The sequence below is a fragment of the Syngnathus floridae genome, chromosome 18, assembly GCF_059516105.1.
Source record: "Syngnathus floridae isolate MCC-2025c chromosome 18, RoL_Sflo_1.0, whole genome shotgun sequence".
In the NCBI taxonomy this organism is placed as follows: Eukaryota; Metazoa; Chordata; class Actinopteri; order Syngnathiformes; family Syngnathidae; genus Syngnathus; species Syngnathus floridae.
Window position 1 is genome coordinate 6,541,673 of NC_142430.1, and position 24,732 is coordinate 6,566,404.

The 24,732-nt window shown below is 44.3% G+C and overlaps 6 protein-coding genes and 1 pseudogene across 7 annotated transcripts; 3 read left to right on the forward strand and 4 right to left on the reverse strand.

Moving 5' to 3' along the window:
- Positions 1–724: 724 nt before the first annotated feature.
- LOC148382610 (uncharacterized) lies at positions 725–2,420 on the reverse strand (annotated as a pseudogene). Its single transcript, XR_015853965.1, has 2 exons — positions 2,349–2,420; positions 725–1,648 (listed from the first exon to the last, which is right to left on the reverse strand). The product of XR_015853965.1 is annotated as an uncharacterized LOC148382610 (transcript).
- Positions 2,421–3,651: 1,231 nt separating this feature from the next.
- On the forward strand, positions 3,652–5,816 carry LOC148382611 (macrophage mannose receptor 1-like). Its single transcript, XM_088360155.1, has 9 exons — positions 3,652–3,874; positions 4,046–4,234; positions 4,335–4,417; positions 4,571–4,697; positions 4,777–4,803; positions 4,878–5,045; positions 5,166–5,282; positions 5,370–5,474; positions 5,547–5,816. The coding sequence occupies exons 1-9, from the start codon at positions 3,781–3,783 to the stop codon at positions 5,564–5,566; spliced, it is 930 nt and encodes a 309-aa protein (XP_088216281.1). The 5' UTR covers positions 3,652–3,780; the 3' UTR covers positions 5,567–5,816.
- Positions 5,817–6,197: 381 nt separating this feature from the next.
- tmem106a (transmembrane protein 106A) lies at positions 6,198–9,192 on the reverse strand. Its single transcript, XM_088360052.1, has 8 exons — positions 8,979–9,192; positions 7,878–8,053; positions 7,692–7,755; positions 7,466–7,619; positions 7,053–7,193; positions 6,942–6,985; positions 6,820–6,873; positions 6,198–6,755 (listed from the first exon to the last, which is right to left on the reverse strand). Exons 2-8 carry the CDS (start codon positions 8,032–8,034, stop codon positions 6,647–6,649), a joined length of 723 nt encoding a protein of 240 aa, XP_088216178.1. The 5' UTR covers positions 8,035–8,053; positions 8,979–9,192; the 3' UTR covers positions 6,198–6,646.
- Positions 9,193–9,404: 212 nt separating this feature from the next.
- On the reverse strand, positions 9,405–16,419 carry nbr1a (NBR1 autophagy cargo receptor a). Its single transcript, XM_088360559.1, has 22 exons — positions 16,186–16,419; positions 15,887–15,949; positions 15,778–15,796; positions 15,633–15,655; positions 15,079–15,261; positions 14,663–14,740; positions 14,325–14,593; positions 14,140–14,259; positions 13,783–14,073; positions 13,277–13,436; positions 12,710–12,958; positions 12,529–12,645; positions 12,388–12,463; positions 12,212–12,307; positions 11,959–12,141; positions 11,797–11,886; positions 11,623–11,708; positions 11,150–11,538; positions 10,999–11,075; positions 10,776–10,863; positions 10,608–10,707; positions 9,405–10,544 (listed from the first exon to the last, which is right to left on the reverse strand). The coding sequence occupies exons 1-22, from the start codon at positions 16,285–16,287 to the stop codon at positions 10,353–10,355; spliced, it is 3,051 nt and encodes a 1,016-aa protein (XP_088216685.1). The 5' UTR covers positions 16,288–16,419; the 3' UTR covers positions 9,405–10,352.
- A 59-nt stretch (positions 16,420–16,478) lies between these two features.
- Positions 16,479–18,893, forward strand: psme3 (proteasome activator subunit 3). The gene is made up of 10 exons (XM_088360562.1): positions 16,479–16,645; positions 17,017–17,049; positions 17,135–17,197; positions 17,305–17,409; positions 17,488–17,536; positions 17,593–17,711; positions 17,773–17,909; positions 17,981–18,035; positions 18,125–18,211; positions 18,271–18,893. The coding sequence occupies exons 1-10, from the start codon at positions 16,604–16,606 to the stop codon at positions 18,349–18,351; spliced, it is 771 nt and encodes a 256-aa protein (XP_088216688.1). The 5' UTR covers positions 16,479–16,603; the 3' UTR covers positions 18,352–18,893.
- On the reverse strand, positions 17,073–22,218 carry g6pc1a.1 (glucose-6-phosphatase catalytic subunit 1a, tandem duplicate 1). The gene is made up of 5 exons (XM_088360561.1): positions 21,340–22,218; positions 21,167–21,276; positions 20,962–21,067; positions 20,774–20,889; positions 17,073–20,714 (listed from the first exon to the last, which is right to left on the reverse strand). The coding sequence occupies exons 1-5, from the start codon at positions 21,555–21,557 to the stop codon at positions 20,224–20,226; spliced, it is 1,041 nt and encodes a 346-aa protein (XP_088216687.1). The 5' UTR covers positions 21,558–22,218; the 3' UTR covers positions 17,073–20,223.
- Positions 22,219–22,349: 131 nt separating this feature from the next.
- g6pc1a.2 (glucose-6-phosphatase catalytic subunit 1a, tandem duplicate 2) lies at positions 22,350–24,162 on the forward strand. The gene is made up of 5 exons (XM_088360560.1): positions 22,350–22,629; positions 22,693–22,802; positions 22,868–22,985; positions 23,200–23,315; positions 23,382–24,162. Exons 1-5 carry the CDS (start codon positions 22,397–22,399, stop codon positions 23,885–23,887), a joined length of 1,083 nt encoding a protein of 360 aa, XP_088216686.1. The 5' UTR covers positions 22,350–22,396; the 3' UTR covers positions 23,888–24,162.
- Positions 24,163–24,732: the final 570 nt, after the last annotated feature.

The window sequence follows — 24,732 nt, forward strand, 5'->3', positions numbered from 1 at the left end:
GTTTAAATGCGTCATAGGACACTTTGTGGGGACACAATTGCTAAAGTTTTTCATGCAATCTTAAACTACATGCAAATTTGTTTCATTTAATCGGTATTCGATGACACTGATACTTTTTCACTCGGTACAAACCAAGTCGTTATTTTGGATGGATAATTAGTGACACCTAGTGGTAACCATTGCACACAACAATAAACTTGACAGAATTAAATGTGTACACAAGAATGCCTAACTAAAAGGGTAATTATATCACTCAAAATTACAAAATATTTGTTCTAAAACATGTATCACTCAAAATTAAAGAACTGCTTTTCAAAAACAAAGTAAAATCTTGCAAAGGGTCATCTTATCTTACAGGAAGACGTCTTACCTCACTAGTAGTTTTCATCCATACATGCTTGCATATTATTAAAAATAATTTACGAATTTCGAATTAACAGGGATGTGACAAATGTCATGTTGTGTTTTTTTAAAAAAAAAAAAAAGACATTTGATGAGAGTCAGTACTTTTTCTCACAAGGCCAGGTTGTTTTGTATAACTATTCACCTTAATCAAATCATTTAAAAACTGCATTTTCCTCTTTGAGGTTTTTTGTCTGATCTTTATGTTAGATAATTAAAAATACAAAAGTGAAGAAACTACAAAAAATATGAATATGGGCAATATTTGGGGCAGCACGTTTGTGTTGTCTCTCACCTCAACATCCCAGATGTCTGTCCTCTTTGGGATCTTTGGAGGTTGCTCACTGACTCGCACTGGTCAGATCATCGGCCGGACCAAGTGCTGGTCTGGCCGTGTTTCGGTCCAGAATCGCGCTGAATGTAGGCGACCATCTCATTCATTTGTTCCACCATGTTGAACTTGAGGTTGTTTGGCTTTATTCGGCAGAGCTCTTGAGGGCCACTCGGGCTCGTCAGGCACCAGTTGGATTCTGCTCATTGCAGTCTGGAAGTTCTTCATCAAGGAAATGCGAGAGGGCGACCATTTCTCTGTTGAGAGCTTCAATCTTCTCCTTGAGAATCTGACTTTTCTTCCACTTTTCCTCCCTTCACAGCAGACAACTTGACTTCCTCCTCAACCTGCAGAAAGTGATGATGCTCCTCATACTTCTTTCTAATTTTCCTTTCAACACGCTCCCTCTGCACCTTGATGTACGCTTTTTGTTCACTCCAGCCATCTCTAATGTTCGTGTAATGTCCCCTTTTTTTCTTTGCATCCTCAAGTGCTTACTGGATTGTCTCTTTGAGATATTGCAGAACTTCGAGGGGACAGACGTGGCCAGTGTGGATTTTTGCATCTCAGCTGATGAGGCACACAGAGCCCCGATGGGCTAAACAGACAAGTTTCAGTTTCTCTTCATGTAAGCTGCAGATGTCCATTCCTCAGTGCCAAGTTGGGAAGTCAATCCATGGAGTAGCATCTTCTTCTACCGACTGGACACACTCCATTTCATTTTTCCTCCGACCACTGCTTCGGACATTTCGGACAGATGCTGTGACAACATGGCAGTATGACAGAATCTTTAAAGTTCCTGACAGGCAGTGGAAATCTTCTTGGACTCTCCTCATCGTGGTCCTTTGTGAAGACAAACTCAGTTTCCCAGCTTTGAATGTGGGCTTTTTCTTCAGCCATACAACACATGAATATCTGAAATCACACAAATTATTTTAATTGCCAGTTATATACAGGGGAAAAAAATAATATGGCAACACAATTCACACTTGGAAAGTGTCCCGACAGCTAAACAAAAAACACTGGCCGCCATTTTACAAAGATTGAAATGTTCCGCAATTTCAGCACTAAAAATCATACATTAATAAGATTTTGACACGACTGAAAGTCAGGTCGACGTAATGAGCTATTGTTTTGTTTTTAGTTAGGGTTGACGGTAAATCTTCCTTAAATACAAATTACCTTCGACACAGGCCACAAAAGGAGGCAATAAAAATCCTTCATCCTCGAATCTTGTATTTCAAAATTCCATACGATATATCCACCATTTTGATTTACAGTACAGGTGCTTGGAATTCATCCATTCATCACTCATATTCACAATTAGACAATTTGGAGTTTTCGTAACATGGGAGGAAACTGGAGTACACGTAGAAAATCTACGTCGACATGTTTGTAGCAAAAACAACTAACTTTCACCATATTAGACGGCGACGTCCATCTTTAAAAAACAAGTTTTCCCCATTAGTTTTTCTGGTCTTGAACACCGTAACACAAGCGTAGCGTATATGTTCATATCTGTGTGTGTCCGTGTTGTACTTTTAAGAAACAAAAGCACATTACAAATTAAAAAATAAAAATTGTAGTAAACTGGTGAAAGGAAGCGCCATCTTACCCTTATTGCTTCCCGCCTAATTACAAGAGGGGGGGGTACGAGGAGTGACGCAGTAATGCCGTGACACGCCGCATCTAAAGCGGAAGTGACGAAAACACTGAGCGACACCTGTTGCTATATTTATTTATTTTATTTTTTTATTGAACGTCTGTGTAAAAAATCAATTATACTTTCATCATAGTGAAATACAAAATTGAAACGGGAAAAATATACAAATAAATACAATAGATTAAAATACAACGAGAAAATATGTTTGTGTTATGACTTCAATTTTGGACTTTTGCTAATTTTTTTCTTTATCTTTGAAAAAAGATTCATATTTACTAATGTATGTTATATCCTTGGATATGTAACACAATAATCCTTCCAATCCAATGATTGCACAAATTTTCAGGGACATTTGGCCGGATGAGGTTTCCATGGCAACGTAGCAACGTCACTCTTTATCAGGGTATCATTATTTTTGTCCAGACCTGTTTCATGGGTTTATTTTTTAATAAAGCCGTCAAAGCACAACTCTGATATTAATTTTGATTTTCAATATTATATCATATCCTATTATTATCTCTCTTTATGTGACAGAAATGTGCCAATAATTTTCTCTGCGTATAGATTGCATACCACTCTGTCGCCGTCTCGTGGTCAGTATGAGAAATGCAGTCAGCGGCAATTTTCGCGTATCCGAAACAAATATTTATGTAGCCGTTTTTAGTTGGATTTGGTGTCTGGTGTAGTATCAAGTATCATATTTTTATTTTAGAAATAAAAAAATGAAAATCAGTGTTATTAGGATACATAATATCTATATCTTTTATAAATGATTACCATTTGTTGATATTTTTATGCTTTAGTTTCAATGACTGCCAACTGTGTTTTGCCTGAGTAATTTCAATATTTTCAAACGCTTTCGTTCATAAATATGTGCACGTACATAATTTAGGTGCATGATGGTGTACCTAATGGAGTGTCATTGACTGACGTCACAAACAATGATGAGATTTAGGAGAATCGGCCCTGAATTGTACCTAATAAAGTGGACTGTTATTCGGTACAGCTCAAAATACGTTTTCGTAATACAAAAAAGTAACATAAAAGTTATTGTTAATGAGCATCTATCTTATTTACGCGCCTTTATCATTTCTCAATGTTGCGTTCTTGTTGCTCGTAATTTGTTTCACGCGACTTGTACGTGGTTACGTCAGAAGCTGGACGAAATCATTTTATCAATTCATCACTAATTACGATTGCCTTTAAATGATGCAATTTTGTGACCTAATGGGTTCTCATCACGTGAGGTTTTAAACTCAAGCGTGTCTAGCGTTGACAGAGAAAAGCGCCCTTACGTCTGGAGCGTTCCTCGCTGGCTGCTCGGACTCCTCGAGCCAAATTAAAAAAAAAAAAAATCACTTGCTAGTAATCCCAACTGGTGACAATGTCTGCCCTTAACCATGGGACACTGAAGATAAAAGCAACACGATGGCTTTTTGTGCAGGCGCTACTTAACCTTGTCCTGCGCACGACTTCTGGTGAGTCAATCCATACGGGATTTATTATTATTATTATTATTATTATTATCAAATTGGACTATATTTTAAATTTGTGGATAGCAAAGTACATTTTTGGAGTAGAAATAGTAGGGCCCAGGTGGCGGTATTTGTGAAAATGCACTTAAAGCTGCTTTTGTTTTCTAACTTTAGCAATCAGCTCCGACCCATTTGAAAAGAAGTGCAACCCTGATGAAGTGGCGTTCAATCATTTTTGTTATTATTTTGAGTTTGACAATAAAAACCTGAAAGCTGACTGGGAGGCTGCTGAGAATTACTGCAGAGAAAGGAAAAGTCACTTGCTCAGCCTTCACTCTGCTAACGAAACCAACTTCGTGAAAGGTGAGCGCCAATTTAAGCGTCACTTAAGACAATGTCGGGAATTATTCCGTTGCATCCGCAAGGTTAGCTACTGTTAAGATGATGTTCTCCTTTTGTGAAGCTCACATGCAGTCAAATAGCACCTGGCTTGGAGTGAAGAAGTATACGGGAAGGGAGGCAATATACAGTGATGGAACATGGGCAGTAAGTGACACCCCAAAATATTGAAAGACAGGGTAACGAGAGATTGAAGTTATTACAATAAAATTTAAAAAGACAAAACTAACTTTGGGATTTAATCATTTTGTCATCATTATTACCAATTTGTAATGTTCTTTTCACCCTCCCTCTGAACAGGACGAAAACCCTTACTACAGTCTAAACTTGGAGAGGATGGTGGACCCCTTTTGTCTTGGGATCACCATGCCTGATAGGTTCTACTACTCCCATTGCAGCGATCAAAATTCCTTCATCTGTAAAAAAGGTGCAGAAGTCTTTACCGCCTAAACTATCTCCTAATGTTCTCTCATTTGATCTGCACTGTTCATTCCTCCACCCAAAAGGCCAGACACCCAATCTAAATCAGACAGGTGACGTATAGCACACGACGGAAGACATTTCCTGACACGTACGACTTTGTCCTCAAATGGTATATTGTTTGAAGTTTGGAGTGACGAATGCGGTCGGTGGGTGAACAACCCCTCAAACAACTTCTGTTACTGGTTCAACAACAACATTTGGACAACTTGGGACGAGGCGAACTATATGTGCTATGTGAAGAACGGGAACCTGCTCCGCATCACTGATCTCAAAGAACAAACCTTCCTGCACGGTACTAATTTCATGTGAAAGGCATATATAGGTCGCTTTTTAAAAATGTATCAAATTTTTACCCCCCGGGAATTTGATTGGTTTTTGCTCGGTATCGCCGCCGACTCTCTACCTTTTGTAGACTATCTTCAGGAGTTCTGGAACGGCACCTCTCTGTGGATGGACGGCAAGAACGAAAATGGAGAGTTTTGGTGGGGGAACAGATTACAGGCCCCCTCATACATACGTTGGACTTCAGGTTCTTGTTAGGGCTGGCCTATGGATTATCTGTTGGGTATGATATGGGAAAATACAGAATTTAAGATTGTTTCTATATTTACCATAGTGCAAGAGTTCGACCCTCCTTCCCGCTGTCTTTCCTTCGTCGTTGGCCAAAGCGTTTGGAAGGAAGATAACTGCCTCAACTTTCAAGGCTTCATCTGCAAGAAAGGTCAGATTGTAATGTTGCACTTTGTTCTTGCCGCATGCTGCTGACTCACGTCCATCTTTGGGTGTCCATCAGAAAAGGCAATGCAAGATTGACGGGCTCGTGACTGGAAGTTACTCTGAAATGGAAGACAACAAAAACATGCTGACTTATCTATTCTGCTTCGATAGAGCTTTTGACTGCTTAAACTATGACTTTTGAATTATTCTTTACGTTTGAAAACAATATTCATATATTTTCTGTGCTTGATTATGTAACCCAATGATTCTTTCTTTCCAAAAACCAAGTATTTATGTAAAAGTTGATGCAAATAATAATAAAACGCAATCTTTGATGCTTCTTTGATATCAGAAAGTTTATAACTGAAGAGGTAATGGAATAAAATCGTAAATTGTGTATTTATGCTGAAGCTGCAGTTCTACTGAATGGCCACATAATGTCGCTGTTTCAATGCAATTCCGATTAATGCTCAGAAAGTACTCCAACTACAAACGGCGAACTTCTCAAAAGCATCTCAATAATTAGATTCAATTAAATTGGGCTCTTTTTAACCGTCTCCATAGTGCCATTAATGAAAATCTTTGCATCAAATATAACCATTGGTTGAGTTTGTAAATTAGTCAGTTAGGGGGGAAAAAAATCCTGAAAAATTAAAACATAAAAAAAAAGATCTTCAATACAAACAGTAAATAATAAAAAAAAAAAAGGGCAAGTCACGCACGAGTGTTTGATATATTTCAATATTTAAATTTATTCAGTGATTAAAACAGCACATTGAACAGTTACACGTGAACACAATCTAATGATCATAAATACTGTTCGTCATCTAAATACTATTTTAATTTCCATACACAAACTTGGATTAGTTTTATTCCCTTCAAGATGTCAAAGCTGAAATTGACTTGGTACATTAAAAAAAAGTGCAAAAATCTTTTCTTTAGATTAATCTTGCATTCAAGTGTCACAAAGGTGCATCTTTGGTCACAGCAAAGCAGGATGTACGCATACCTGTTTATAACATCTTAATCGACAGAGCCCAGATGTGAGGAAGTGGGGTGGGGGGGTGGGGGGGTTTACTGCTCATCTAATCCACATCGGACACCTAACGATACTCCTGAGTTCTCCCATGAAAACCGCTCTTGAAATACAAATAGGAAGAAAAAAAAAGCTCAAGTTTATCTGACGGGATGCGGCATGGTGGAGTTGGTGCCGCAGTCGATGTACTCAAAGGTCTCCAGGGAAAGCTGCTCGGTGTGGGACAAGTATGAGATGTTCATGGTCATCCTGGGAACAAAAGTTAATTAAAACTGATACAGTACGAGCGCCCTCGTGTGGCCTTGAGACTTACTGCAGCTCCAGGAATAAGGTGTGGATCTTGATGACGGTGGACTGGCAATAAGTACTGGAAGAAGACATTGACTGTGTTACATCACCTCCACGTTAGACCACTAGATCTCAATATTCGCTCACCTGAGGCCTTTATCGGTAACCGGCAGGTCAATTTTATACGTGTACTGTCAAAGTGGGGAAAAACAAAAGTTAAAATAGAAATAAAAACACATTTTGACTTTTTTATTTTACCGATTTGTCCGAGCGTGATGGGATGGCCGTCATGTTGGACAGCTTGATTTTGCCCACCACCACGCGGGAGATCAGACCCTGGACGTCCAGCGCCATGATTTGGACTGGAACAAAGTTGTCGTTGATGACTCTGATGAGATTCTGAAGGATGTAAAATAATAAGGCCATCATGGAAAAGTCTTAGAGGCGAACTTTGACCTTTGTACACTTTTATAGGAGTCTGTCATGTGGAAGCAATACAGTAATAGGCAAAAAGCCACCAATCATTCATTTGTATGAATCCACTGTTTTGATCTAAGGGATATGATTTTGCATTTTAATTTTATATAACACACAAGTGTCGGCAAAGTGGAAGTTGGTGTTTATTTTGGAATTGTTGCCTATACGATGATGTCATTTAGGGCGTGGCTCACCGTGACTTCCATTTGCACTGTGTCCGGAGTGAAGTAGACCATGACGGACAGCACCGACACGGGGGTCAACGTGATGCTCCGGGGGAAGAGAAAGAAGAGGATGAGGCAGCTGAGGAAGAGACACAGCACCATGGACACGCACACATACAGCTTCCTGCGGTGGAACGGCAATATTAACCATACAAGTGATAATATAATAGTCACGTTTGTGTTGGGTTGCTCTTACGTGCGTCTGGGTTTGAGTCTTTTATCATTGCACGGGATTACGGCAACCAGTTGGTCTTGATGACCTAAAAACGAAAACGACCATCCACATCGATGACTCTTATTAGAACAGAAATAATATTTTCACAATTCTGCAACATGTTTTTACATTTTCCATCATTTACTCATTTTTAAGCATGACACAAACCTCTTGGAATTCGTCCAGTGCCCCGACAGGTGGGGCAGCTATCGCCCACGATGGAGCCGTACCGTGGGAAATGTTTCATCGCCTTCAACGTTTCAGACTCGGTCTCCCCGTCCGGACTTGACTCCCCACTTCCGCTTGTGCGCTTGCTCAGAACCATGACACCTGGCTGGGTCACTCTAACCATTCAAAAATAAAAGTAGTGGTTACTGACTTTTTTTCTCCTTATATATGGAAATAAAAATGCAACTATGTACCATACAGAACCAATAAAAACACCTTTGTGACATGTCATAGTCCACGATGGTGACACATTGAATACATTTTTATAAACCCATTAACAAAGATATTCATTCTGCCACGAAAAATGCTATATATGCTGTCAGTTTCTGTACTTTCATTGGAAAAATGTTGTTTCTAAGCTGTCAAATTATTAATTGTATAATAATGTCACATTATATTTAAATTGCAATAAAATAGGCACAAAACGGAGAAATCTGGAAAATTTTTGTTTATGAATAAAAAACTTTGCTGAGCTTTCGGAAATATCTATTTATGTTTGTTTATGAGCAACAGGAACTACTTTAATTAGGCTCCCAAATAAATACGTCACTTTTCTGAACACTATCGCTCCGCCGTTACCCGATCTAGTTTTTGTGACGTATTTTTTTTTTTCTAAATTTGTCAGATTGCATTATGCTGTCCTAAATAGATTACCGCTTGAACAGGAAATAAAATTATTCGTATTAATTTATTTGCGTCATTCCTGTTAATTGTGGGCGTCTTCTCACTGCCCCGTACACGTTTAGTTTTGTTAAACGTTTGCAGCTTTGTGCACATGATTTTGCATTAATAAAAAAATAGAATGCACAATACACACTGGTATTAATCTTTAAAAATATATATTTCTGAATACTAGCAGATTTCACTGCATGACTTGGCTGTTTTTTGCAAATGCACCACTTCCACCTGTGCTTGCAATCAAAATCGTTTGCAATATTGCTTCAAACGACATAAGAGGCTTGGTGTAGCTTTTAACATTTTGACTTTTTGGAAGCTTATCTGGAGTGAAATGTGTTTATCGAGGGGATCAAAACTACTCACCAAAAATCAGCGAAGTCTTTCGTTTCAAACTGCAGATATCATTCTCTTTCCAAGCTACTTTGTAACCCACAACTTCTCAAAATAAGAAAAAACCTTTTAAGCGCCAAAATCTCAGGAACTTTCCTTCGACGTTTAAACTCTTATTTCGTCTTTTCCTCCGTGTCGTGTCATTCTCGCTATAAACAAATTAAACAGTGGGCGGACCACTTCCGCCTTCTTCACGTGTAGATCTACACTGCCATCTAACGGCAAAAGTGTGTACTACATCTCTAGCGTGATGACTCATGAACCCTCACGCAAAGTCATTTCCATTCAATTCAGTTTCATTTCTCAGCATGATCATTTTGCAGCCCTATTTAAATAATATTTTCAAAAATAAGGCCACCCATAAAGCAATAAATCCCAAAACACACCAGTGAGATACAATTCATGTGCAAATTCTTTATTTGGGGATCTACAGCAGAAGGGTTGTGAAAGTGTTTGCAAAACATGTAACAAGCGGAACTTGACAGTCAGCACAACACGGACAGCACGATACCTCAAAACCACACTCACTCCAATAAAGGAATAGGAATCCGCTTCAAAACCACACAGTGCAGAACAAGCAACTCTAATAATAGTGATGAAGCTTATATGAGGAAAAAGGCAATAATAATGATAGCTATAATAAAAGGTGTTGGTACCACTGGAGCTTGAGGAATGTGTTGTTTGCAGAGACATCTCAGGTTGCTAATACGAGCTTCGCTAGGTTTTGGTGAAAGCGCGGGAAGAAGGCGTCAAGCGGACCACCGGAACACCACTCGAAACTCCCGCGGTAATATAGATTTCGGTATATATTCTTTGTATACATTCCACACGTCAACGTCTAAAAGAGAACAGTACTTGGATACAAAAAGATTGCATTGTTTAGGCAAAGTGGACTACGGTTATACGGAGAAAAGGGTTGCGTTGCTATTTGCACTTTTTCTACCAACATTCAAGCGTTTGTTCGTACTCGCATCGCTTTTCCACCGAGAGGTACCAGCCCGGTTCAGTAAAGGAGTCAAATTTGATCCAAAGAGATGAATGAATCTAAAATCAGTATTTGGAACCCTGTCTGAACAGAAATTGATACCATGCAGCGGAAAAGGGATGCTAGCACGAGCCCCATCGAAAAAGAAGACGTCCGTAGAAAAACACTAAGACTTCAATTTCCGTCCCACATATAAAGCTAACCACCAATCGGAATCATCTACAAGCAGCTCTTCACTAGCACGCTTGGTCCAAACGATACTCTGCTCACCCTTTAAATACGTTTCGACATATCATCGAAGAGGAATAAAAAGAAGTGGGGGGGGGGGGAGGAAAAAAAAGACATCATGGAGCGCCTTTTTGTCAGTGGGGTGCCTGGACGGCGCGTGCGGGCGGCGCGTCCTCGGCCCTCTGCACCAGCTCGTTAACAGTGTGCAGCAGGTTGTAGCCGTGCTTGCGCAGAAGACGCTGGTTGAGACGGCGGTCTCGGAAGCCCATCTCCAAAAGCATGGCCATGAGGGAGGGGTCCTGGCGGGCCGCCGGGTCCACGCCTCGCTGTAGAGCCCACAGGACATGTTAACAGATTGGATCTGCAAGTTGAAGGACCACGTGATGTACCTGGATGGGACAGTTGGGTGCAGTAAACAGAGCCTTGTATGCAGATGCGGCCACTGAGAGAGCCCCCTTGACCAGGCCCTCGGTGAGACCTCCTTGACCTCTGCAATGAACGCAAGTTAGCCGTGATAATGAAACGTTATGAAGATGAAGAGGTGAAGGTAGACTCGCCTCGGCTGCAGCGCGTTGCCGGGTCTGGGGTTGTACGTCTCAAAGGCGCTGGATGCTGATCCAGCAGATCTGGACAGACCTGATGAAACTGCAAAAAATAAGGAACAAGAAGAACCACAACACGCTTGTGTTAGATAAGAGGAAAAGGGCCTTTTCTGCCGACGCGGCAAATCACCAGAGGCGTATTATTTCCTTTTCACTCAAACGTCCCTTTGTCTCTCACCGTTGGCGTGGACCCTCGGCGTGTGCGACTCGTCGACTGTGTGACAAGCGTCTTCTGCGAGGTACAAAGCCTCTGACCTGAAAAGGCAAAAAAAAACAAAAACGTGAGACAAGAAGCTATATCAAGATTGCGTTGAGGAAGCACGGCTCACCTGGGTGAGTAGATGGCCGGGGGCGGGGGCACCACTTCCGGGGTGAGCGTGGCGGCGTCCAGGGTCTGCGAGGCGCACAGCATCTGGTTGACGCTGCTGTGGATGATGAGGGCGGGTGACGGTGGAGCGTCGCACCCCAGGTTCTTGTCATCCTCCATCCGCTCCTCGCCTTCTTCTCCCGGCGGCGGTGAGTCCTCGCCCTCGTCTGAGGCGTAGTCTTCCTCTCGCGAGGGTTCGGGGCTGGCTAGCGTGGCGGTGACGACGGCGTCGGGCTGCGACATGGCCGAGCTGTACATGGACTCCCCCAGCGGGCGACTCATGTCGAAGCAGTCGGGGAGGACGATGATGAAGTCGTCACAGGAGGAGGAGGACGACGTCTGGCTGCTCACCTGAGGAAGGTCAGATGATGAATAAAAATGTTGAGCGCCAATTTTTAGTTTGAAAGCACTTTGAAGGTGAAACATGGCGGTTACCTCATCCCAGTCATCCACTTTGTCATCCTTTGCATTTTCATCTTCATCTTCATCATCCTCGTCGTCGTGTTGCTGTTCCAGCTCAGCTTTTTTGTGAAGAACAGAAAATACTCGTCACGTGATGACACAGATTGTTACAGGTGCGTTTTTGGGACGGAAAGTTGTTGTCCCAACCTTGCGGTGTTGTCAGCCCTTCTTGCTCGCCGTTCTCAGGCGACGGCTCCTTCTCAAGACCGAAATGTGGACCACGTGAGAGGAAAGAAACTGGAAAAAAATAATAATCATGAAACACTTTGACTTTTTTCTGTCGTTAAGTCGCTAACGCAGATTCCTCACCGTTTGTTTGGCGGCCAGCTTGTTGCTGGCTCCTGCGCAGCGGCCGGTGGTCGGGGGCCTCCTCCAACGTGAGGGAGCGCATGACCGTCTCGCACAGGAACTGAGCGCCGCTGATCTCCTCCTCGTGCTCTTCGTCCTGGGCCGCCTCCCATGGGTGCTCCCTCGGGTGCTTAGGTTTTCCTCCTGAAAATGACAAACATCCTTCCAAAATATGCACACCAACAGCGCCAAATCGACCCTTTTAGCTGCTTACCAAAATTTTTTTGGACTTGTGTGTCGTCTTTAATCTGTGCAGTGGGCGCCTTCTCCGGTGCATCATGAGGCAGAGGGGAGATGCAAGGCGTCAGATCTAAAATCAAATTCAAAACACACCTAAGATGAAGTTTAGATCAGTGATGGAGGGGGAACTCCAGTTTCTGCTGCGCTTACCCACGGGAGTGTTGTTAGGAACCTTCTCCAACTCCTGCACGATGTTGATATCCATCAACTCAAAGGACAAAAGATCCTGAAGGGAGGGGCGGGAGTTCATATTGAATCTGTTTTTGTGTGTGCGCAGTGTGAAGTGCACACCTGAGCGGTCAGCAGGTCCACGTAAGGCAGGAAGAAGCCATTGTGGCTAATGTCCACGCACAAACCCTCCTTGGACCGGACCTCCTCATCCTTCGTCCCCGGCTTCAGCTGCTCCTTCTGTACAAGCGCAATTGGCAACGTTAATGACACTACGGGTGTTTTAGAAAACAGAATGACTCACCAGTCGTTTCCGGTGATGCTGAAGCGCGTTGAGGCCGTTGCCGGGCTCCACCACGATGCTGCACCAGACGCGGGGCCCAAACTGGTGGCCGCGGTGCGCCAGGCGCCAGTGGGAGGTGTACGTGCCCTCCATCACAGGCGCCACAAAGGTCACGCTGACCACGCCCACTTGGCCCGGCAGCAACAAGGGGACGGGCACTGACCTTCTCTCCTCCGATGCCAGGCCGAGGTTGCCCCACATGAACACCAGCTGGGCACACACGCGCGCATATATATATACACAAATGGGACACACAAAATAGCAGGACGTGCACAAAGCGGTGCGAGATGTCAAAATATACGCAACTCAAACCGGACACCTCCCACCTTTAGCATAGCCCCAAAATGCCCCGAGACAGACTCCGCAGTATAAAACTGGAGCAGTTCATCCTGAAATCTCACCCGAAATCGAATTTTTGTGAGTAGATTAGATGATCAAGAAAATGTTAAGAGGAGAAAAGGAGCTCAAAGTGGTAGGTCAAAGAGTGAAGGCTGTCCTCTGGAGGGGCAGATGGAAAGCGAGGGGTACCTTGGTCTCGGGGGTCCAGCTGATAGTTCCCGAGTTCCTCATCTTCCAGTATTTGATGAACTTGGTGCCGGGCTCCAGACGGGTGCCGTCCGGCAGATTTTCATCCAGAAACAAGGCGGCCATAGTGGGCAGCAAGGAGGCGTGCGAGGCCCCGGGTCCCCTAGTTTCAAGTGTACAGAGCATTGTTGAAAACAGCCCTGCGTTCTCACTCATTTTTTGTTGTCTACCATTAAAAAAAAATATCGCCAGGGGCCCAGATTTGAGTGCGGGCAGGTCAAAAGCATTTCTCTTAGAAAATCTATGAAGCAGCAGCAGCAGCAGCAGTTTTCACACCGAGGTAGTTCCGACAATTCCCCACCAGCGCAGAGCAGCCAGCGACACACTCATACAGACTAGATTACAAAGGTGGCATTTTCGTGGGGGGAGAAAAAAAAAAGACTTTTTGCATCCATGCTGGATTTGAGGTACCCAGCACTTGTTGGACGCCCCTCCCAGGCGGCGCTTACTCTGGACTGGAGGCCTGGGGGTCGGGGACCGGGGCAGGGGCGGGACCTGAGGCTGTGTCTGATGCAGCGGGCGGGGGTGGCGGGGCAGGGGCCTGGGTGGAGGCGGAGGCCATGTTAGTCAGGGCGGCGGCGGCTCGGCCCGAGGTGGAGGGTCCGCTCCACTGCAGGCCCCGCTTCTCCAGTCTGAGTTTCTTCTTGATTTCCTTCACTTCGGCTCGCAGCTGCCTCCTTTCCGCTTTGAGGCGCTGTCGCTCGGCCTTGCGCACCGTTCTGTCTCCTCGCCTTGGGAACCTGTGTGATCAGGCAGACTTTTATTAATATGTTAAAAAAATTTAAATAACAATGGTCGCTGCTTACCTCAATTCTCCTGACATTCCATGCTCGGGGATGGACAGGGGTGTCTTGGTTCTCACGAGATTGTGGCTGGGGTCGTGGCTGTGGCGACACATCTCGCACAGGATGCAGGATGGGCAAACACTGATAGGAAAAAAAATGGCAACATGAGCAGAGAAGTGATGTGGTGCAGAGGTTCCGCTTCCTACCTGCACTTGTAGGCTCCTTCAGAGGTGAGCTTGTTGCAGCTGCTGCAGTTTGGGGTGTAGCCAAGAGACCCGCTGGAGGTGGACGGGCCTGGCTTGGGCCCCTCGGTGGTGGCGGGGGGTCCTGGCCTGGGCCCCATGACTGGAGCGCAACTGGGCCCGCTGACCTCAAGAGGTGGTGGCGGCGGTGCGGGAGACTTGTGCGTACAACATTGACCGGAGAAGTCGCTGCACATGCGCTCAACTACTTCCTTCACCACTTCATCTTTAAACTGTGGAGCAAGGACATTAGCGCCAGGGTGAAAGGGGAACGGTCAATATAACGTGAGGACCACCTTTACCTTCTCCATGTAGGATCTGAACCACATGGGAGGAGGCTCATCTTCTGCTTTGGACCCCTTGTTGTCCTTGGCAGTCACCTGAGGACCAAAACAAACTTCAGCCAAGATGGTCGACAACCATGTGAACACACCTTGTGACTATTCAGCAAAATACACTCACGCAAGAGCCTCACAAAGTGGAAAAACTGGTCGGCATTGTTAACAAAGCTGTCATTGACAGCAAAGATGGTCACAGTGTTGAAGACGTGGACATTAATGACTTTTTGGTTGGTTCAAATTTGTTTCAGTGTTATCATTAATTACGATAGCTCATGTTCATGTTCCTGTTCTAATGTTTACAGTTTTGCAATGTCACACACGTCATTCATTGACTAGGTGACCTATGACTCATACGTGAAAACACGTTGGTTCCTTACAGCTTCTCGCTCCGGGGTGACCTGCGTGCCCTTCTCGACTGTCTTGACGCGCGACGGGTAAGGGGGTGCCGGTCGGAGGTCCCCCTTCAGCTCCTTGACCTCGGTCTTCAGAGGTCCACCGCAGGCCTGTCCCTTCATTTTGTAGACGTTCATGATGAGGTGGTTGCCTTGCTTCTCGGCACTCTGCTCGTAAACAAGCACAGTCACGGTGACGCACGGTAAACAATAGAACTTGTCTTAAAAAAAAAACAAAGAATGAACTTTATCATGCTTCGCAACAAACATCAACAGAAAAAAATAAATCACTGATTTTTGTCATGGTCTAATCTTAATTTTCAAAAACTACATTTATAAAAACACTGTGACAAATCATTTCAACTTAATAAAATCAAACATTCGACCAGCCCTTATGCTAGAGATCATAAAAGAATGACATCTTTCAGTGATGCCATGACACCTCTGCATCATTCTTGTCTATTATACTACTTTCCAATTTTCTATCAGATATTATAACAACACAGTAATAACAATAAAAGCAGTAAAATCAGCAGTACCTTAATGGCTTCCTCGTACTCGTCTGAAATAACAACAACATTCTTAGTCAAGTGATTTGAAAGGCAAAATAATAAATTGAATCATAGATTTCATTTTTCTAAACAACATGGATCAGCTCTGGAGGAAGAAACAAGTATTTCTCACCTTGACTGTTGATGCAAATCTAAAGAAATAAAGAGTAAGACATTTGAGGAAATCATTTAAAAAGACAATCAGTGGTATCACGTGTCAAATCGGCCTTAAATATGATTACCTCTTCGCTGTCCTCATCAAAGTATTTGACTTGAAAGTGGTTAATTCCAAATGACGCTTTAATCTGCGATGAAAGCAGACATATTTGATCACCATCCGTTAGCTGCTACCATGCAAAACTCGACCTTTGCAGCTTTGCTACAACTTAAAATCTCGCTTGCGTTTCCCGTACGATTACTACTTTTTAAAAAAGTGTCCGATTAAAACATCGCGCGGTTTAATGTGGCCACTTTCAAGGGTAGGCCACGTCTGGGCCTTGTTCTCCCCGAACTGCGCCAACACGCTCGGCTAGCAGCTCACCCAGGCTTCCACCGAGCTCCACTCCAGCTTGTCCAGGTCGCCTGCCAGGAATCTCTTGACGTTCCCTCTAAAATTGACTTTTATAGTAACAGGGAGCCCCATTTCGGGCCGATCGCGAGCCCACCCCCCGAAAAAGTGTCTTTGAATTCGAGTTGTCGCCGGTGAGCTCGATTTCCCTGTTGCGCTCGACTGTCTTCTCTTGTTTACATCGTCAGCTGCGTCGAGAAAAATACAGTGACGTATATGCGCATGCGCACTTGCAACAACACCCCCCTCCTCAGGATTGTCGCGTTCTAATGTCGTCATCAATACGCTCAACCAAGTGTGGCTGGCAAGCTGTAAAGCCACACGTTTCCCCCCCTCCAAGTCCATTTAATGCTGTTGGGACGATCGCTCATCGCCTATCCGACAGCATAAAATGTCTTCACTGCTCAAAGTGGATAATGAAATCAAAACTAAGGTACGATCTCGCCTGCAGAAAGTCCACCTGAAGCTTTAAGTTTGCTATTGCGCGTTAGCTTCATTTTTACTAGCATGATGTGAATGATCGGGCCATGCTAGCCGGCTTGTTTCCCGTTCACTCCAACACAGCCGTCAACGCTTCTAAGGATTTATTATTATTTCACCAGCAAAGCGTATAACGTGATCTAGAGATTTTTACGCCACTCACCGGGTCGGAAGTGTAATTAATAGTTAGGAACGCATGTAGAGAAAAAGGCCATCTTGGATAGCTACCGGGTTAGCCTAATGGAGCAGACGTAGGGGACATGAATGGGTCATCTTTTCTACAATCCTATAAGATCAGTAAAAAAGACTTTTTTGTGTGTTCAGGTTGATGCATTCAGAGAACGTATCACTGCAGAGGTAAGTATGAATTCACCAGAACATCAATCAGCAGAAACTTATTTTATTCCGATTGTCACTACATTCTTAACTTTCTTTTCATTAGGCAGAAAACCTAGTTGCAAGTTTTTTCCCCAAAAAGTTACTGGAGCTCGATCAATTCCTCAAGGTCAGGAATTATTAAACTTTTATCCATTTTTTAAAAATCCATGGAAGCCATCAGATTCTTCTTGTGATTTGACATCTGACTGGATTTTCTTTTTGTTTTGCGTGCAGGAGCCAATCATAAACATTGTCGAGCTGAAGGAGATCCACTCAGACATCAACCTTACAGTGCCCGACCCCATCCTTCTCTCCAACCTCCACGATGGACTCGATTCGGTGAGCCTCCAATAAACTGTGACATCATCACCAGTGACGAAGTTGTTGTTGACCTTTCTCACATCCGTGTCGTTCCAGCAAAATGCCAAAAAGAGAAAACTGGATGACGGAGACGTCGAGGACAAGGGTGAGTTCCACACGGAGAAAAATGTCCCGCCACTTAATTCCTCTTCTCCCATTCAGTGACCGGCACCAAGGTCTTCGTCATGCCAGGCGGAATGATGAAGAGCAACGGCAACCTGGTGGATCTCATTGAAAAAGTCAAACCGGAGATCCGAACGCTCATCGAAAAATGCAACACGGTGAGCGTCAATGAAAAGAAAACGGTAGGTACTTGAGGGGTCACATTCTCGTCCCACGCAGGTCAAAATGTGGGTGCAGCTGCTCATTCCAAGGATAGAAGACGGCAACAACTTTGGGGTGTCGATCCAGGAGGAGACTGTGGCCGAGCTGAGGACGGTGGAAGGCGAGGCGGCCTCTTACCTCGACCAGATATCCAGGTCGTTCTAGTCAGTACCGATAAATTCTTTTAGCATCCTTAACTTAACACTTTTGTCTCATCTCGTTTCAGATACTACATCACTCGAGCGAAGCTGGTTTCCAAAATAGCAAAATATCCTCACGTGGTGAGTCTATTTGTAAATCAGTGAAAGTAATTTTAGCTCAGACGAGCACAATAATAATAATAAGAAATATGCTCATTATTGTTTTCCAGGAGGACTATCGGCGCACGGTAACCGAGATCGACGAAAAGGAATACATCAGTCTGAAGATCATCGTATCGGAGCTTCGAAATCAATACGTACGTCTTCTCGGTGAGGGTGGATATTTTAGGATGCTCACGCCTCGTTTGTTTTGCAGGTGGCATTACACGACATGATTCTGAAGAATATCGAGAAGATCAAAAGGCCTCGGAGCAGTAACGCCGAAGCTTTGTACTGAGCGCTGCCAAACTGCAAGCACGCACCTTCCTTCCGTCATTTCAATACAATCAAGCAAAGCCCGTACATGCAGATGGACGCCACACCTTTTTTTTTTTTTTTAAATGTGAGACTTTCCCCCCCCTACAGTTTTAACGAGCTCGAACGCTCGGGAAGTCGCATTCTACACACGAGTGCACCTTTTTTTAATTTGAGAACGTTGGAGTGGTTTGATTTGTAGCGCTTACGTGAAGGTTCCAGAACAACTTTTGTTCTTTGTCTGAACAGTGGCTAACGAGGAATATTGTGTCGTGCAGTCAGCTTTTAGGTTCACGAAAAAATTCACCTCATTAAAATATTGATCTTATTGATTTTTTTTTTTAAGTAATGTGGGATTTTATTTCCATCTGCTTCGTGTTGCAGTACAGGCTTTGGCCTGTAGGCGCCAGTGTGGCGTAGACAAGTTAAAGGACTTAAAAGAACATTAAGTTAACACCCTGAAAATAATTGTTCTCATCACATGACACCATTTTCCCTCAATAAAATACCTTTTTTCTAAAAACACATTTCTTGTAAGATTCTTGTTTGTCTTATACTATGCCGTGGTGAATAATCAATTCGACTCAGACTTTCTACATCATATCTTATCCACGCACTTGTGACGATGTCAATTGATAAAGTAAGAATATGGATTTTTTTCTGAGAGCTCTTAGTTAATATTGGACTATAATATTTGAGGAAAAGCACATTTAATACATGTTTTCCCCCTGAGATAAGATAACGTGTGAAAACAAGCCACGCTTGGTAAAAACAACTTGTGCAACCTTGCTAACGCTCACTGGTCATTCTTTGCCGCCTTTCTTTCATTGCGGTCTTGTTGACGTAACTATTACGACACGGCTCGTAGATAAGACGGCTGCAAAAAAGGCTCGGGATTCGCTGGCGGCGGAATGTCACAAGGTTATTATGTCATATATGTGATGCTCTCCTCGAACCTTGTACAACATGTAGCAACATGTATCTTAATAAACTTTGCCACTTTAATTTTTATAATGGTAATTAGAGTTAGCGGACAAAATTCAGCAGATTTCAAACGAAGGAGTCACAAACTGATTAATAACTTAAATAGGAATTGACCATAAAATGATGAATTGACACATTTAATTGACTTCTTAATGCACATGTCATTTAAGACACTGTGCTTCATGACCTCACGTGGCCGTATGATGGAGGCGGTGTCACTATGTCGGCCGGCCGAGTGAGCGACGCATGCTTGGGTTAATGTTTAATGTGCACAATTAATCAGTATCACTGCAAAGTGTCCCATGGAAAAAAAACAATGTGCTATTACGGGTAGCTCTCATTAGTAAGCTAATGACTTTTTTTTTTTTTTTTAATCCAAACAGTGACTGGCAAGCTAAAAAAAGCTGGGGAGCAAAAATAGAACTAGGACACTGCCATTTGAGTCGTTCTATACACTTAAAAGAATCAATACAAAAGGAAGCTTAAGATAGGAAACAAATGAAATCGCAAAGACAATCGCTTAGCGTGTCGCTAACTTGACTACTGGTATTTATATTTTTGACCATTAAGCTCTGGGGGCCATTGATCCCGCCACCCCGTTAGTCCCGCCGCCCCATTGGTCCCTCCCTCTGCACGCCCCTGACCATTTGAGATTCTCTAACTATAATAAAGCACTTAGCATATAGCCAATTAGCTAATGCCTAGCTTGTACTTTAAATCCAAACTATTTTGAAGCATCCGGCATGTGTATATAAGACAATAACTCTTAGCAAAACAACAAAACTGGACTACATTTTCCATGCTAGCACACTAGCATTAGCCAAAAGGTCCCATGCGCGTAATAATTCAACACAAAAATCAATCCCACTGATCACAACTTTTTGCTTGCACCTTTTGTGATGATCCAGTGGAGCGCCCGTGGGGTCAACGCGGTCGGTATTAAAAGTGCAACTGCGCTCTTACCGAAGGACAAGCAGTAGAAAGCCACGAGGTTCTCAGAGGAAAATGTCCATGAGTCCAAAACCCCAAGCAGCCCTAGAGAGATGACAACGCACCCTGTCTTGAATGCACCTGAGGTGCCGAGTGGAGGCAGCCAGTGCAGGCCCAGTCCAAGACCCAAAAGGCTGCCCATGTTTCGTAGGAGGCTAGCGAACGGCGTGCTGTCCATGTGCACCCATTCAGCCCTGGTGCACCACCTTTGGGCCTTCTCTATGGTCCACAGAAGGTCCACACCAAGAGCTTTAAGCAGCAGGTAGAAGCCCATGGCGAAGAAGGTCAAGAAGAGGGTGGTGATGGCGTACGTCCTGAACCTGGCTCTGTAGATCCATTTCACCTTTGACATGACCTCGGCCACCATAATGCCTGACAAATTACGAGACACTTTCAGACTCTTCCGAATTATACCAATACGGCCGACTAACCTGTGACCAGCCCGGCGAGGACCTGGTGCGGGAAGTGGGCTGCCATGTAGACCCTGGACATGCAAACTACCAGCACCACCAGACCCATGACGACCCATAGAAGCAAACGCAGGAATCTGCCAGAAATGACAGGGGGGGTACCAACAGCCGATATCTGACAACCCAACGACCATATTGTCGTAACTCACTTGTACAGCGACGGTAGACATCGTTTCTTCGCGGCAATGTTGAGTATGGCCGTCACCATGACATACCAGACCCCCGCGACACCCATTGCGTGACCAGAGGGACTTCCTGCAATTGTATCGACTTGAGTAGGACTGAACTTTGGAAGCGAGTCAAACGTGATACAATCAGGAATGAGGTTAACCAGATCACAATGAGAAGGTCTACCTGGTCCAGTTTCACATGTAATTGGGAACTGTTGCAGCAAAGGGGCCCCTTTTGCCCCATAGAAGTTGGTCTCATGAACCCACCAATATGGTCTCTCTCCAAAAAGAACCCTGTCATAGAAAAAAATTTGAACCCCAAAACAATTCTGACTCAACTTCTTATCTGAGCATTACCATTTAAGGACCAGGTTGATCCAATCACCGATGACAGCCACCCAGATGAGCCGGACCCCCATGTCCCGCCGCAGATGGAACCAGATGGGGAAGAAAAAGAAGAAGGTCGTGTGCAGGTCAGCCACAGTGGAAGCAAAATTAAAAAGGCCTTTGTAGCCGCCGTATTTGGTCTGCAGGTGCAGTACCAGCTCGACCCCCCAGCTGTGTACCAGATCCATGACACCAGACTTTTCCCTGAAACGTTTGTTCCCTAGGGTCTTCTTTTCAGTGGTCAGTCAGGACACCCTGCAGCTCCGTCGCCTCTATTAGGTTTGTGTGTGTGAGATCCCCATTGGACTTTACTCAAGGCTAACAGGCTTGTTTGCCTTTTGAACAGTCCAGATAGGTTCCTTAACTCCGTGCACTTCCCCCTTAGACCTCCTCTGCTGGAATCCATAATTCTAGAACTCGGTGGCCGACGAACACGGAGTTCCTAGAAAACATTTTCTCCGCTTAGCAACTGACGCCAAGTTTCTTTGCTTATCCTTCTTGTGCGGATGATGCTGATGTTGTCCTTCTGACCTGATTGTCTTTTCTATCACTTATTTCCGAGTTACCAATCAGCAGTATCCGTTTTATCGGACTTTATGATCATGCAATCATTGATCGCCTTATGCAATCTACAAGTAGACAACATCGAGAGTAAGATATTTTCTCCAGCTCATCAAAAGACAATTACATAACTGATAAGTTCTTGAGGAAGGAGGGAGAATATGAGGTCAAATGTCAAACAATATACAGTCCAAATGACTCACAGTGGATAATTTCCGAGACAAACGTTAATTGTGCCACTTCTGGTAAATTTGCAGTCTGTCTTTGACGTCGTTGGTCCCCCCCTCCCCGACCCAGTGTTTGTGTGCCAGCGCTGCCAGACTCTCCGACTCAGTGTTTTATTACACATGTGCAAGGTCCAAAGATCAACATGAGCATGCGTCTAGGTGGTGGTCTCCCCCGGCTATAAAAACAAGCAGCTGTGTCACCGCCGGCGACACTCAAGAGTGACTCTTCGTCTGCAACGATGCTTCACGCCATCATGGACGCTATGCAGGGTTTTGGGGTGAGCAGCACCCGCTACCTGCAGACCAACTACCAAGATGCTCAAGGCTTGTTCCTTTGGGTGTCATGGGCAGCAGACCTCAGGAACACTTTCTTCATCTTCTTCCCACTGTGGTTCCACTTGCGGCCTTCGGTGGGCATCAAGCTCATCTGGGTGGCTGTCATCGGGGACTGGCTCAACTTGGTGTTCAAATGGTAAGGTGGGAAGAATCCCATTAAAGAGAATTTGAATGACTAAGTCCATGTTTTCGTTTTCAGGATTCTGTTTGGGGAGAGGCCCTACTGGTGGGTCCACGAGACCCCGTATTACACCAACAGCCTTCGCCCTGAGATTCAGCAGTACCCCATGACCTGTGAGACCGGACCAGGTACGAAAAACTCCAAACTGGCACTTGGTATGAGGGCCACCATACAAACTAACTTTCCTATCCAGGAAGCCCCTCGGGTCATGCTATGGGAGCGGCAGACGTCTACTACACATTGGTGACGTCCATCCTCGCCATCACGGCTCGTAAGAAGAAACACGGTGGCAAGAAGTCCTCCAACAATAGGTGAATCCTAAACCCTACATTTTGTTTACAGTTTTCTAGCCTGCGCTTATCACTGAACATTCTGTCCCAACACGTGGTTGATCATTGACTCTTTGGGGATCCAACCGTTTGACATCCAGGCAGCTGAAGTTGTCCGGATAAGTCAACAGTGATTGTTCCTACAGAAAGTAAAGCATCCTTTTACTTACATGATCTTGATGTTCTTTTGTGGCAGCTACCTGAAGGTCATCCTTTGGACCATCTTCTGGGCAGTCCAAGTGTGCGTCTGTCTGTCTAGGGTCTTCATCGCCGCCCACTTCCCCCACCAGGTCATTGCTGGAGTCATCTCAGGTATGGTTCAGGTCATGAATTCCTCTTCTTCACCTTCACTCAACCTCACTTGGTCTCTCCATCCAGGTATGATTGTGGCGGAGGCCTTCAACAGAACACAGTGGATCTACAGCGCCAGCATGAAGAAATACTTCTACACGACACTTTTCCTGACCTCCTTCGCCGTTGGGTTCTATCTACTTCTCAGACTTGTGGGTGTAGACCTCTTGTGGACACTTGAGAAGGCCCAGAAATGGTGCTCCAGACCTGAGTGGGTCCACCTAGACAGCACCCCGTTCGCTAGCCTCTTGCGCAACATGGGCACGCTCTTCGGCCTGGGCTTGGGCCTGCACTCGCCGCTGTACACCGAAACCAAGCGCAGTAGCAGCAGTTCCGTGTCCAGGGCCGGTTGTATTGTCAGCTCCCTGCTACTGCTGCACCTCTTTGACTCCTTCAAGCCCCCCACGCACACGGCCGCCCTCTACTACCTGCTCTCCTTCTGCAAGAGCGCCACCGTGCCTGTAGCGACTGTTAGCATCATTCCCTACCTAGTCAACAGCGCACTGGGCCTGCACAGCAAAAAGGCCGTGTGAGCCAATTGCTTAAAAAAAAGACTTTCCGAAAAAGAACGCACAGGCTGACCTCTTCCTGTGAAAAGACTTGGTGCTAACTGCAATTATTTAAAAAAAAATATTGCCAAGCGAAGCCGACAAGAACAGGAAATGGTCATTTGAACATGTGCAGGTGACACTTCCCATGATGCTTTGAGGCACTTAGCTAAGTTGCTAAATATGCTATATGTAATATTGCTGTATTTTTGAATATTTCAGAGTATTTTTAATTCTTCTTAATAAAATATTGAAAACAATGCCTGAAAGGTGGTCAATACACAAAATGGATGGCCTAAAAAAAAGCCACCAGAACATCCCTGACCTTTAACCCTGAATTCCTGCAATGACATCAGCACGTACGTCACATTTTATGCGCATTGCAAGTCAGACTCTCAATATTTACTCGCTTGTAGCTTTGCCCAATGACCGACAAACACACGTTTGTGCACATCGGTCAAGCGTGGGTTAATATTTAATAACGGATGGATAGAAGATTGATAGATATGTCATATCATCAATATTCTAAATTATTTCACTTACTTGAGGCAGACATTTTCTCAGATAGTCTCAAGACTACTAGATCCAGCTTGGATAATTTGTCGTCCACATCATAGTTTTAGCAAAGTGCCTTGTCCTTCTCTACCTGTTGGGAAAATGCAATAAATGTTGTTAATATAGCACGGACATATTTTATAAGTGGATTTTGCTCATTTCAACTAATTCACCTTCAAGTTGATGACCTCATCCGTGAGCCACTCCACATCAACCTCTCCATTTATTTTTGAAAATATTTGTACTCTCCTGCGGTAGTCATAGGCTAAAATGAC

What these genes read in the sequence shown, in the direction of transcription:
- g6pc1a.1 (XM_088360561.1), bottom strand. Translation starts at nt 21,557, where the DNA reads ATGGATCTGGTACACAGCTGGGGGGTCGAGCTGGTACTGCACCTGCAG. An exon ending in ATCAACCTGGTCCTTAAATG is followed by an intron (nt 21,277 to 21,339) that starts GTAATGCTCAGA and finishes TTTCTATGACAG; the next exon opens with GGTTCTTTTTGGAGAGAGAC. An exon ending in TACATGTGAAACTGGACCAG is followed by an intron (nt 21,068 to 21,166) that starts GTAGACCTTCTC and finishes ATACAATTGCAG; the next exon opens with GAAGTCCCTCTGGTCACGCA.
- nbr1a (XM_088360559.1), bottom strand. Translation starts at nt 16,287, where the DNA reads ATGGGGCTCCCTGTTACTATAAAAGTCAATTTTAGAGGGAACGTCAAG. An exon ending in GAAGGAGCCTACAAGTGCAG is followed by an intron (nt 14,260 to 14,324) that starts GTAGGAAGCGGA and finishes TTTTCCTATCAG; the next exon opens with TGTTTGCCCATCCTGCATCC. An exon ending in CACCCAACTGTCCCATCCAG is followed by an intron (nt 10,545 to 10,607) that starts GTACATCACGTG and finishes TGGGCTCTACAG; the next exon opens with CGAGGCGTGGACCCGGCGGC.
- g6pc1a.2 (XM_088360560.1), top strand. Translation starts at nt 22,397, where the DNA reads ATGCTTCACGCCATCATGGACGCTATGCAGGGTTTTGGGGTGAGCAGC. An exon ending in CTCAACTTGGTGTTCAAATG is followed by an intron (nt 22,630 to 22,692) that starts GTAAGGTGGGAA and finishes TTTCGTTTTCAG; the next exon opens with GATTCTGTTTGGGGAGAGGC. An exon ending in GACCTGTGAGACCGGACCAG is followed by an intron (nt 22,803 to 22,867) that starts GTACGAAAAACT and finishes TTTCCTATCCAG; the next exon opens with GAAGCCCCTCGGGTCATGCT.
- tmem106a (XM_088360052.1), bottom strand. Translation starts at nt 8,034, where the DNA reads ATGGTTCTGAGCAAGCGCACAAGCGGAAGTGGGGAGTCAAGTCCGGAC. An exon ending in AGACTCAAACCCAGACGCAC is followed by an intron (nt 7,620 to 7,691) that starts GTAAGAGCAACC and finishes GTTCCACCGCAG; the next exon opens with GAAGCTGTATGTGTGCGTGT. An exon ending in GTTACCGATAAAGGCCTCAG is followed by an intron (nt 6,874 to 6,941) that starts GTGAGCGAATAT and finishes GTCTTCTTCCAG; the next exon opens with TACTTATTGCCAGTCCACCG.
- LOC148382611 (XM_088360155.1), top strand. Translation starts at nt 3,781, where the DNA reads ATGTCTGCCCTTAACCATGGGACACTGAAGATAAAAGCAACACGATGG. An exon ending in CGAAACCAACTTCGTGAAAG is followed by an intron (nt 4,235 to 4,334) that starts GTGAGCGCCAAT and finishes CCTTTTGTGAAG; the next exon opens with CTCACATGCAGTCAAATAGC. An exon ending in AGGCTTCATCTGCAAGAAAG is followed by an intron (nt 5,475 to 5,546) that starts GTCAGATTGTAA and finishes GGTGTCCATCAG; the next exon opens with AAAAGGCAATGCAAGATTGA.
- psme3 (XM_088360562.1), top strand. Translation starts at nt 16,604, where the DNA reads ATGTCTTCACTGCTCAAAGTGGATAATGAAATCAAAACTAAG. An exon ending in ATAATGAAATCAAAACTAAG is followed by an intron (nt 16,646 to 17,016) that starts GTACGATCTCGC and finishes TTGTGTGTTCAG; the next exon opens with GTTGATGCATTCAGAGAACG. An exon ending in CGGAGCTTCGAAATCAATAC is followed by an intron (nt 18,212 to 18,270) that starts GTACGTCTTCTC and finishes TTTGTTTTGCAG; the next exon opens with GTGGCATTACACGACATGAT.